The sequence below is a fragment of the Diadema setosum genome, chromosome 6 (assembly GCF_964275005.1).
Source record: "Diadema setosum chromosome 6, eeDiaSeto1, whole genome shotgun sequence".
Lineage (NCBI taxonomy): Eukaryota > Metazoa > Echinodermata > Echinoidea > Diadematoida > Diadematidae > Diadema > Diadema setosum.
In genome coordinates, this window is record NC_092690.1 from 27,399,582 (window position 1) to 27,412,982 (window position 13,401).

A 13,401-nucleotide genomic window follows, 5' to 3' on the forward strand; every position below is an offset into this window, starting at 1 on the left:
GGCCAAGAACATGGAAGCATCCAGTGGATTGGAAATCATTTGCGGTCAAGACAGACGTCTCGTGAATAAAAAAAAAAAAAAAAAAGGGGGGGGGGCAATCCGTGATAGGAGAAAAAAAACCCGAATGCAATTATCTTTTTTTCTTAATTCATTCGAACCATTTGAGAATGAGATAACTCGATGTCGCAGAAATCTTCTCACAGATGTTCTGATGTTATATTGATGGAGACCAACAATTACTGTCTAAATTCACAAATTTTCATACCGCATTTGTGGGGGGGGGGGGCTTCTTTTTTTGCATGATTACTAACGTTTGAGGTTTATTTTGATTTTCCAGAGGCGAAAAGAAACATCCATGTCAAACACGAGGCGATCAAAGAGACTTTCAATTTGTGTTCAATTGATACCAAAATCTTGCGGAAGCTTGCTTTTCATATCAATGTTGGACTTGTTTTTATTTTTCGCAAAGCCACGTTGAGTAGATTTTGGCAGATGTAGACATTCTATCAAAAATGAAAAAAAAAAAAGTGGTATTGTTGGGTTCAATTATGTGGTGTTTTTTTTTCTTTCTCCTTGTTGTATGAGACGTACTTTGTATGATAATGACTTCAAGACAAAATTAACCTATAGTGTAGACAGCATTTTATTACTATAGGAATAACAATAACAAGCATACAGGGCCCTGAATATAAACTGTGACAATTCTGTTGATATTCCACGTTTTCGATATATATACGCGACTTCTCCCCCTCTCCCTCTCTCTTCCACCCCCCCCCCCCCCCCCCCACCACCACCATTTGCCCACTCTCTTCCCTCTTCTCTTACCCCGTACTGCTCCATCTATGTTCCGGACTATAGTCGTATGATGCCATCCCCATTCCGCCTCTCTTTAATCCAATCCCTAAATGACCCCCTTACCCTGTTTCTTTAATTTTCGAGGCTTGACATCGGTCGTCCCGAGTTCATAAATTCGCGCATAATAGGGTTACTTTTGCGAACATCGATAGCTGGTTTTCAGCCAGGTAATGTATCTACAGACGGTGCTTTCTTGAAAGAAAGAAAAAAATGGAGGGCTATCAACCTGTATACCTGCCGTCAGCTCGTATTATGCACCATTGTGCATAGAGATGGCTTGGTTGGAGAGAAAATGATAGAACTAAGGGGAGGAGAAGGGGGAGGGTGGGTGGGGCGAGGGGAAAAGGATAGTGAGACACCTGTACTGACATTTCCTCAGGCCGTAAAAAAAAAGGTACAGCTGCTTTTTAATGGTCATTTAGAATGATAGGCAACACAGATCTAATGTAACACTGCCTGTTTTGTAAAACACACATTTACCAAAAGAAGGAAGGGCTGCAGGAAAAGCGAGGGAGCGGAAAGCTCGTACTCGGAAAAGCAGAGCCGACGAAAGCTGGTGCTTGGCTCGTCCAAAGTACCAGGATCCATGTGTCACACTCTATGTGACGCTTTGACTGCATCTGTACATGATTGTCGCCTCCAGCGACGGCAGAAGTTGTTGTAAGCGAGGTGCATTTTTTTTTTTTCGGTGGCGCACACGACCTGCTTCGGATCAGTGCTTTACGGATTAACCCAAAGTAGGAGGGAGGGTCTACAAGAAGATAAATTTGTTATCGTTATGAAAATGATGCCGTACATGTAGTCCCAAAGAAATTGCGTCCTTTAGCTGCCAATCTCTTCATCACAACAATATCCATTAAATGGATATTATTTTGATGACGCATAAAGTATTCTAGATGTTTTGCAGCTTTTCGCTCTTAGTGTTTTGTCGTCATAGAAACACAGTTCTCTGTCCTTTGACGTCAACTTTGAGTTGTATCTAGAAACAAGGCAGAATATTCCTGACCAAATGCACCAGTCACAAGATTGCAAAACGTTTTAACCGTGCTTTATTCAAGCGGAATATCAATGCTTGTTTGATATGGTAAATGGCTGGTAGTGGACAGAGCAAATCTGTGGTGTATATTTCTGTCTATATCTGTAGAATTATCAATGGCTATTAGTGAAAGGAAAGAAAAAATCATGAATTACATGCAGCATAAACATTTAGTGTTTTCACCGTCTGGTGGAAATGTCCGTTGTAACTCTACTTTGATTTAAAAACAAAAACACGAACGACTGAAAAAAAAAACCAGGCTACTAAACACATACGTTCATGAATAATAGTATGCTTTGTTTTCTACCCTAATGTACATTGTTTCTTGGTGTTGATCAGTTTACTATCTTGACTATAATGATCTTACCTCGGGTCTTACCAGGCTCATTTTAATTGCAGATACTAGCTCTCCTTAATCTCCTCAATTGTGTCAGATGTCCTCTAAATAATCATCTTAACTAGTCATGACTGAAATAAATGATATATAATTGATGTCAGATAAAGACCTGTATAATATGTTCAGCTTGACACTGTTGTGAGTGTCAATAGTTAGCATGGATACCAACTTCTAACAGAGTCAGTCACTATAACACAATGTAACAATGGTTCCAAACAAAGACCAGTAAAGCTAACATCACAATACAATCACAAATCAATTTATCCCTTTCTCCATAAACTGAAGTAGGCCTATACATCTCAAGCCAAGCGGTGTACATATTTACCACTTTCGAAATTTATATTGATAAAAAATGTTATTTCGTATCAGAAACGTGTGGATTTGGTTGCGTCATCGTTTCAAACTACAAATATTATGCTTCATCCATTTCTAAGACGCCCAACTAGACCCGGTTGTGGCTTTCTTACGCAACATCTCCTCCCCAGCCTGTCTGAGTTTCCACAGACTTACAGTAAGGAAAGTATAAATTTCCAAAAATTTCATATGTTTTCATAAAATGGTTACATTATTGTCAACCACTCATAAAATTGAAGTGATAACATCACAGCTTCACACGTGTCATATTGTGCTGCCCACAAATCTACATCAATAATTATCACTTAACATGATAGTGGAGAGAGAAAATGGTGTGCCCTTCGCGTAAAATGATCATTATAATGGTTTGTGCAGTTCGTACATCATAATTATACGAAAAACATATTTCAGGCACAAACCACTGGGATAACTTTGATACAGTGACTCCACTACGTAATTAAATGTAGTAAAATGGCGTTAGTGTAGGGGGAAAAATCAGTATTTGTACTTTATCCATATTACTATGGTATATAAGACCGAAATTTCATTTAGCTTATATTGTCATGATTAATTGAGATTTTGTTGTTTTTTGTAATATTTCGGGCGTCCATTCTCTGCCTTTCTAGCAATTTTCTTTCTTTTGATTTGGCAAAACGACGTATCTGTAGATCCAACCCCTGTATTTACCCAAATAGAGTGTTTAAAAATCGATAAATCGACAGACTGTCGTATTTCTAGATACATCATTTCGAGTTGCATTTTCGGCAAATCATGTAAGGATCAGGTTATCTAGGTTTTATCTTTGATCTACGATCGACAAAACAAATGAGAAGAGAATGCTAGTCGAATTGTTGAAAGCGAAATTTTCTGTGCCCCCTTTGAGTAAATATGAGACGCTCTGCCCATGATTGTCTGAATTATCGCGCCGAAAATATCCATTATCTTGGGAGACGGAAATCCGTTGAGCAGCATAGCCGATAGAAAAATACTTTGAACTTTTGGTATAGGGTATGAGATATGAGCTTGTTAAACCAATAATTCCCACAAGCATAGACCTTTGCACACACTCAGACAAAACACACACATACACACACGCGCGAGCTCACTGTATACTAGCCACCAACGTACTTGTCAGTGGTCCACCCACTCACATCAGTGTATGCAGTCCTCTTCTGAATAATAAAAAAGTTTAATATACTAAAAAATCATGCATCTTTTTTTTTTATTTGTCTTACGTTTATTTGGCTGAACCAGAGTGAATTTAGAACACCAACAGTTAAAAAGGATACTCATTATCTTTCTTAACTCTTGAAGTTTAACCCGTTAAGCCTCAAAATGACAGCGAGAACGCAGTTGAAGGAATTACCCATTGACTTCTGTCTATGCGTACTGTTTTTCCTTTTTCTTTTTTCTTTTTTTTTTATGCGTGTCCAATTGTGTGCTACGTTTGTATTATTTTTGTCTCAAAATTTTCCTGGTATATATATATATATATATATATATATATATATATATATATATATATATTATATATATATATATCATATATATATATTTTATATATATATATATATATATATATATATATATATATATATATATATATATATATATATATATATATATATATAAAATACACGGCTCATATGAATAGTGTCTGTGCCGTAACATTGCTATTTCATTTTGAGTTTGTATTTACCATGTACTTTAAAACAAATACCTTCTATGCTATGATTAACTGCATCATAATCATCATATCAGTCAGCAGATGCTCTGACTGTACATTGATAAATTGATGTTGTAGTCGACATATTCTTTCTCGATTGATCCATATCTTACGAGTTCCCTTTTTGAGTAGATCACTCCTTTCCATCGCTAAATTCACTTTAAAAAAATATATGCATCCATTGTACTTGTTATGGATTGTCAACAATTGCATATGTATTATAGGTAACCTTTTGCTGCATTTGAATAAGAATAATTAAACTGGGTTGAATTGAATTGAATTAAACTGCGATAAACGGATATTGAACTGAACTAAACTGAGTTAAACTGAAATGAATTGAGTTAAATTGAATCGAAGTGAATTGAGTTGAAATTAAGTGAATTGACTTGAATTGAAGTGAACTGAACTAATAATGGTGAATTGAACTGAATTTAACTGAACTTTCAAATGCAATAATATTATATAATTATAACCATTTGATACATTGTAGTATAGACGATTGTAGATATAGAATGATTGAATTGAGTTGAACTGCATTGCACTGAATTGAAGTGAAGTAAATTGAACAAAGATGAACTGAACGGAATTGAATTGAATTGAACTGAACCTTGAATTGAACTGAATTAGACTGGATTGAAATGAATTGAAATGAATTGAATTAAATTGAACTGAAATGAAACGAATTAAGTTGAACTGAACTGAACTGAACTGAACTGAACTGGATTGAATTGAACTTAACTGAACTGAAAAGAATTTGAATGGTGCTTTGCCAAAGTGATTTTCTCCTTTCCCTCTCCTCTCCTCTCCGCAACTCCCTCCCCTAAAGATTAAAACAAAATGTTCCCGCATTTGTTTTGACCGATATTACTTGAAGGGTGGGAGCAAATCATGATTCCTTCTGACTCTGGAGTCTGTCTAGCTTGGTAAGGCAGTATCCACACGCAGGTTGGTGCCCCGAGCTGAGCTGCATTTCATAGTTGGGTTGTTAAAAGACAGCGGCCATATTTCGTCCTGTTCTTTCCCTTTACGCTGGCCAGAAGAGGATGTGGTTAATATGTCCACTGTCCCCGTTGTTTGGTCATCTTTGGCCAATTATGTCCTCCGAGGCCGTACCCATGGCCTTTCATTCACCCAAATTTGAGCGCACATCCCAATCACTATACAATTCCTAACAGTTTAATCACCGGACCTCCGTCGGTTCAATGAAAAGTGGGATTCATTGGACGCGCTCATTGACTCGAATTCAAACAAGCTCAATTTGGATTGGATTGATAATCAAGGACTGTTTGCGTCAATCCACCACCACCCCTAACCTCACAATCTCCCCGCTATATCTCTCTCATTTCTTTCATTCACTCTCAATTATTTTCGCTCCCGATTCACATGGTAAAGGGAGGGGGTAAAAGCTATGAATACGCGATCTTCACAAATGAACACTGATACAAACGGAACAACCATACAGCGTTGTCATGGTCATCCATGCTGTCTACGTGCTTACCATTCAAAACCAGCCAATCACTGTTAATTACTGCTAAGTGAGACACCGTGTACCATGAAATCCAAGAAAATAAAAACAATCACAACACACACACACACACACACACACACACACACACACACACACACACACACAATAGGAATAACTTTATCGCTATTAATTGCTGTAACGTTGACTTCCATTCTGTTACTTTGTTTCATCCTTATATGATACAAAAAGTTCATATCTGAATGATCGATTTACCTCCCTGCTTTATCCGACATAAAAAGGTTCCATGGCCCATGCAGAATATCTACTGGTACATGGCATTCGTAACAGGATGACTGATACTTTATTTTTTTGTCTGGTTCTGTTGTTTGTTGTTGTTGTTTATTTTGTCTGACTACCTGTTTTGTTTTTATATGTTTGTTTGTTTGTTTTTATGGAGGAGATGACATGTATAGTGTTACAACTCACAGGACGCTGAACCCCCCCCCCCCAAAAAAAAAACAACAACAACAACAACAACAACAAACTAAAAGCGGATGGTGGACGTCTGTCGATGCTGTTTTCCCTGTCGCAATTATGTAAAGGCGAAGCATTCACTTTTTAGAAATCAGAAAGTTGCCTTTAGGTCCTCTTACACAGTAGCTGCCTCTTTCGACAAACAACAAACAAACAAACAATTCAGAAAACCTTTAAAGGTACACTTCAGTCCAATTTGTATACACATTGTGTGATATCAAAGGGATGGTATGGTATTGGTTGAGATGAAGATTGAGCTTTTAACTTTTTGCAAGATATTGATCATAAAACACTAATGCAATGCCAAAGAGCATACCATTCTGAGAGGAATTCAAAGTTTATTTGATGAAAATAGAGTAAAACAACGCGATCCTAATAAGAGTGGGTCCCACTATAGTATCGCTTTGTTTTGGATATCTCGGTCATTTCAAAACCAATTTTCATCAAATAAGCGTTGAATTCCTCTTGGAATCAAATGATCGTTCATATTTCATAAGAGTTGTCTTAATTATCATCTGACCAAAAAAGTTAAAAACCTGAAGCCAGCCAGGTCTTGATCAACCAAAACTATACCATCCAGGGTGCGCTCGGAAAATAAGACGGAAAACAATACACATCTGTACCGATCTCTCCCTCTGGTTTTTTTTTTTCCCTCGAATCTTTTTTCTCTCTTTATCACACACACACACGCACACACACACATCAACACATCTAAGCACACACATACACACATAGCGCGCCTTCTCTAGGTATGTCTCTCTCTCTCCCTCTCTCCCTCCCCCATTCTCGCTAATATCCTCCCCCACGCAAACACAATTAGTAAATACTTTCCCCTATCGATTTCTTCAATAGCACTATAGGTTTTAAGCCCGTACTTAGGGCGGACGGTCATTCTTCTTTAGTTGAGGGCCTCATGTCTGTCTACCTTTAGGTCAATTATGTCTCTACCGTACATTACGTAATCAAATATTTAGCAGAGTTGGTCTGGCGTTTTTCTCCGCAAATCATATCTGGCTACCGTTTAACCGGCTCTCAAAGAAGGTTTTACTACGGAAAAGCCAAACAAGTGGCACAAGGAAAAAATGACAATTAAGTCTTTCATGGAATAACTTTACAACGGACTATTCTTAACATCCCCGAAGAAGAAGGAAACAGCTAGGATCTTCTGCCCTCAAGATTTTTAATCAGTTGTTTTCTGAGTGATAGTCACTTGTTCTGGAGGGATGGAAAAGATAAAAGATAAAAAATCATGTGCGTTCATTGAAGACGCTTCGGTTGAATTTATGAGTTTCTCGTTCTACAGAGATATAACATTGTCGTTTTATCGTAACCGTGTCGGCGCTTTTGTTTGTTTACGAGATCACCGTCGGTAATTATGACAAATATTAATTCTATTATCGCGAAAAACAAACGGTAATAAAAGCACGAGTGGTCTTAGGTAGATAGAGACAGAAGTAGTTCGAACATGGAACATGTGTTGTTGCTCCAAGGTTCTGTGTAATAATTTGCAGGTGGTAGTGATATAGTAACAGTAATACAATGCTTTGTACAATAAGTTGTGGTGGTATTGGTGATGATAATAGTATAAGCTGATTTTGTTTCATAGCTTATGGTTAATGGTTTTCCGTGAATATGAGATAAATATCGCGAAGTTCCTTAAAACTCCGATGTAACAGAAATCAATAATCAATAATGTCATTCTGGCCGCTGTTATATTCCATGTTCATTGTATGTATGCCTCCTCATCATGCTCGTGGCGGGTCCGCCTACCCCATCCACCCCGCTTCCCGCCCCTATTGTCAGCGTGGATAGTAAACATCGATATACGCTTCGCTACGCGTCAGTCGCTCTACACACACCAACCGAAAGGCAGTCGACATGCCTAAAGGCAAGGCACATACTCACTGCTGCACAATAGTTTCAACAGCCTCGTCCCTCTGTTGGGGATGGTTAGCGCATGACAATAAACGTGACAACCTTCGCCGAGATTTTAGCAGTCAATTCAAACATTTACAGATTCAGTATAACTCGAAGAGACGCGGGAGTTTTGAGAAGTAACAGTAACTTGTTCTCATTTGATCAGCATGATGCGATTTTATAATGTTTCAAAGATAATCTCCCAAGATATCTGTTGACGTGAGGCATTCGCTGATCTTACTTAGAATGTGCGTGATAATTATATGAAACGGATAACATTATAATTTCGTCACATGATCGTAGAACAAAAAGGAAGATTATTTCTTATACACCATTTCTGGCCATTCTACTTATTATACACTTATGCCTTCTATCTGGTGGCTTCGTTGCCGTAACGAAGTGATAAACGGAGAACAAATTGCACTCAGAGGATTCTTGAAGTGAGTATTCAGTGTAGCCTATTATAGCGTAACGTAATCATAAGAATGAATGATACCTAAAGGGCAATGATAAAAAGGTCTTGCATCTAATAATAATCCAAGTCCAGTTCATCTTTTTAAGACTGTGACTTCTATGTTTGTCGTTTGAAATCCACTTCAAAGGACAAAAAACATTCAGAAATCATTCTTTTGCTTTGTTTCCTTTGTTTTCTTTTAGTTTCACGAGGTAATAATTGCAAAGAATACACTCAGGCATGATATGAGTTGATTGTTCGTTGTTTTTGTTGCTCTTGTTGACACTGCTGTTTCCAATACGAAACATCTTCAGAAAAGAAAAGTAAACTTTATTATTATGCAAAGAGGAACTATTCGACTGAGTGTATAAGATAGATTGTATTAGTCGATACAGGAAAATCTTCGAGATATTTGATGTGTCTGCAGACGAGAATATTTGTAAACAGGGATGACTTGGCTTCCAAGATAACCTGTTTGGTTCAGTTTTGGGATATTGCTCTGGCTTAGTTCGTAATCGCTTAGAAAATAAGACATTTTTTTAAGTCCCACAGATATTTCGTGGATCAAAGCCCATTGCTACAAAATCAACTGCTACCAGCCACTCACAGGCTTACACGAGATTTGATGTGGTGTTTTATATTTCCGAGAAACTACGATTCGGAATAATATGCATTAGGCGCTGTAGGGACGATGTAATGAGACCGTCAGTTATAGTGTCAAGTCTCAGCGGCAAGATACGCAAAATTTTGTTTGAGATTTTAGATATTTTGCAAGAGAATCTCTGATTCTGGAAGCAACTTAAGACAAAAATTACTTTATATGTATTGTATGTAATATATATATATATAATATAATTATGTATATATATATAATATAATCAATGCGCTGTGTGTGTGTGTGTGTGTGTATAGATGTTTCGTTTTCATTTTAATTCTGAGATAATGGATTTCTACTGTCAAGTTTCATAACCTATACAGTAAATTCCAGAGCCTGGGGTTTTGATGAGCTTGGAAAGTTTTTTCCTTGCAGTCGATTCGAAAATTTTGGTTTATGACATTAAAGGTGACCTCCGGATGATTTTCAGACTTTTACATTTGAACAATTATGAATTAGTTAAACTGAGTACAGAGTTTCAGAATTTATAGTGATTGGGATGAGGAATGAGAGTGTTTTCAAAATTTATAACAAATTGCAATGAACAAGGATGATGACATGGCAGCCTCACCATAAGAATGCATGAGTTGGGGCTCAAGGAAGCAGAACAAAAGAAGAAGGCACGCATAGATTCTTCACAGGTGAACTTATTGAGCAAGCGGTATTGTAATGGAATTACACTGCCACATTTCTGAAATATGTGAGGCTCTGATGTCATCAACACTGTTCAGGGTAACTTTGTTTAAGATTTTCAGTTTATTGGTTTCTCTGCTCAAGGACCACAATAAATTCAACGAATCTATACACGGAGTTACCGATGTATGTACAAATGAAGAGTTTATTTGCAAAAACCGATAAGTCCATATTTGCCAAATGGAGATATTTGCGATTAAAGGTCAAGAAAAATAAAGAGAATAATAAGAACATTTGTGCTTCTTTTGACCATAACTTCAAAAATATACCTTTATATGTGGTGACCGATATATCATTTAAAAGGTATTATTTTGTACTTTATGACAGAGACCGTAACTCAAAATCTTCAAAAATGGACTTATCGGTTTTTGCAAACAAGCTCTTCAAATGTACTACATGATGTGAAATTATGAAAATCGTCTGGAATGCCCCTTTAAGTGACCAAGAGAAGAAGGTGAATAAAATTCCCTCTTTCTCCATACACCCACAAATATAACCATCTTTAAGGTTTAACCCGACGTTTCAAACACAATGCAAACAATAGCTCCACATACGCAAGAATATTATTATGCAAGACTGGCCTCCCACGAATCTCGTATCCGAAAGAAAAAAAAAAAGAGACGGGTCGTGTAAATTATCTCCAGCATGTCCGTACCAACTCGTCCTTGTTCTCGTTAGGGACGACACGAATTTCAATGAGCGAGCACACACATGCACGCACGCACGCACACAAACATACACCACTTTTTGTTTTTTCTTAAGCAGCTAACAATTACCATGATTATTATATAGTACATTGAATGATATCAATGTAGTGAAGGGAAACTGATACTGGCGAAAAAAAAAAATCGCTTTGGGTAACGTCCTCTTGTATAACTTTAAGTTTCCATGGTTGTGCATTATAGACATTCTAAGGAGCAACACAAGGCATTTGATTGTCTACGTCACGGATCTCCCGATCCCTCCATCACCCTTTCTCCTCCCCCCCCCCCCTCCTAGCTCCCTTTCGTTCTCATTTTTTTCCATATCCCAACGCTCGCAAATGTGTTCGTTAGAACATACCCACATTTATCAAATTGGCAACGTATGCTTCGTCGCTGTGTCCCTCTCTCTTTCGTTTTCATTTTTTTTTTTTCATATCCCGCCGCTCGCAAATTCAAGTATTCGTTGGAACAAACCCACCTTTACCAAATTGGCAACGTATGATTCGTCGCCGTGTCCTCACGTTTCAAGTTAACTAAATGACATGAACCTCGAGCCGGTTGTCTCAGACAAGACTCCCAGCTCACGGTTACCACAGTATATAGCGATCATCTCAATACCGGATATGATTGCACAGACATGCTAATATAGATTAATAATAAGGTACTATTTGTTATTGCATTATCAGGTTTTAATCAGAGAGGAAGAGTTAAATCAAAAAGATAGTAAGGCGGCTGTAGGTATATACTCCGAATGAAAAATATACCACATTGTTAAGGCTTACAACGAATGACATCTATGTGAAATCGATCAGTTCATCTCTAATTAACCTGTATATCTTTCTTTCTTCCTTTCTTTCTTTTTTGCTTTCTTTTCTCTTTGGATGAGATATAATCTTTATGACGTCCTTTGACGTCACAAGTGATCATCTGCCTGTAATTTCTCCGCGATATAAACAAAATTTACAGTGAACATGACGCTTGCTTTGTCACTTGAATACACGAGTTGTTGTTGGGGTTTTTTTCTCCCGACACATTCGTGTTTCCTATTTCAGTGTCTAATGAGTCTTGCATTCACTTCGAGGTAAAAAGGTTCTGACGTATGGAAATATGTACAATTGGAACCACGACATGGATAGACATAGGCCCATGTGGCACACGATCTGTCATTCAAAGCCGTGTGGTGAGTGTATGCAGTCAGCTGCAGTGTGCTTCGTTCCTTACACGATGACACACGACACGATGTCGGCAGAACACATTTCTAAGAACATGCACGTATTTTGAATCGAATGTCTGTAAACTCAATGTCTCCCTTTCAAATTTCAGAAATAAAAAGGTCAATTTTGAATCTGAGTGCTCTGTAAATGATCTAGATTAGGATTACTTAATCAAGAAACATTCCGGCAGCTCGACATAGCTGGATTTTTATAAAACGTTCGATATCACCTATACTGTAGGAGAGCAGATAGGACATTAAATAAGATATAAAATGTAACTACAGCATACTGTTTGTTTGATTTTAGCCAGCAACTCTATTCTGTGCTGTAGCCGGAAAATGACAAAAAGTAATGAAATTGGTGTATATATGTTTTTGTGTTTGTATCTATACTATAATGCTTCCCTGTTACAAGTCACGGTTGGCAGTTTGCATGTGTAGTTTCTGTATTATCTGTATATATACACCTATACTTTCCGATGGATTAATCAATTGATAGATAGTTGAAATCTGTGGTAAAGTCTTGTACCGATAATATGAAAGTCGCATCGTATATCACTGAAGGGTCACAGACAGGGATAGTAATTATGATACACACAGGTCGAAGTACTTTAGAGCAAAGAGCCGATAATTGCTGGTCTTACCTTCAACGGGAAATGAAACAGCTGTGAGTCCGTCTGCCTTTCGATCTGAGAACACGTGTGACTGTTTGACAAAGGCTTCCCTGAGAATCTCCACATCACTAATAACGACCAACCTCTGTCCAGGCCATCCTAGGCGTACCATGTACACGCCCCCGTACCTCTGGGCTAGTTCCGTTAACGCCCCTGCCCCGAACTCCTTCCCCATCTTGACCAGGGTTGGTATATTGCCCAGCAGCGGCCAGGCCCGAGGCCCGGGTGGTAGTCGTCTTCGTAGCCGACGCAAGCCGCCGGATAGCACCGTCGCCCGTCCTATTTCCCCTACGGCTTTGCCGTCGTTTTGTATCGACGTGTGTCGCTGATTTCGAAGCATGTAAGCGGCCAGGAGCATGAGAGTCGACGAGAGAAGCAGGGCCGACGTGAGGGAGGAAGAGAGAAGCGCCAGGGCGCTGCTGGTCATTAGTTTCTCCAGCATCTTGGAAGGTGCAGAGCACGGTCCTGGTACGACTTGATCCGGACGAAAACTATCTACCAATGAAGAAGCACGTTGAGTGAAACCCGATATGCAGACACGTAAAAACCCTGAGTACAAGACGGGCGTGCGAGCCGGCGAACACGCAAGCATCAAGGAATGTAATGGGAGCTGAAATCCGAGGGTAGTTTCAGAAGCGTTTCTGGCGCACGATTCGTCTGTTTCCGTGAGGACGAATTATATCTTAGCTAAGATTTAAATGAGATATACGGAACTGACAGC

At 38.4% G+C, this 13,401-nt stretch overlaps 1 protein-coding gene across 1 annotated transcript in view; it reads right to left on the reverse strand.

Annotated features, from left to right (window-relative positions):
• Positions 1–13,122, reverse strand: part of LOC140229863 (cytochrome P450 2U1-like) — a 41,136-nt gene extending 28,014 nt beyond the window's left edge. Inside the window, exon 1 of the mRNA XM_072310078.1 lies at positions 12,651–13,122. Coding sequence (XP_072166179.1) covers positions 12,651–13,122 — 472 coding nt within the window. The remainder of the gene's footprint in view (positions 1–12,650) is intronic.
• Between the last annotated feature and the right edge of the window lie 279 nt (positions 13,123–13,401).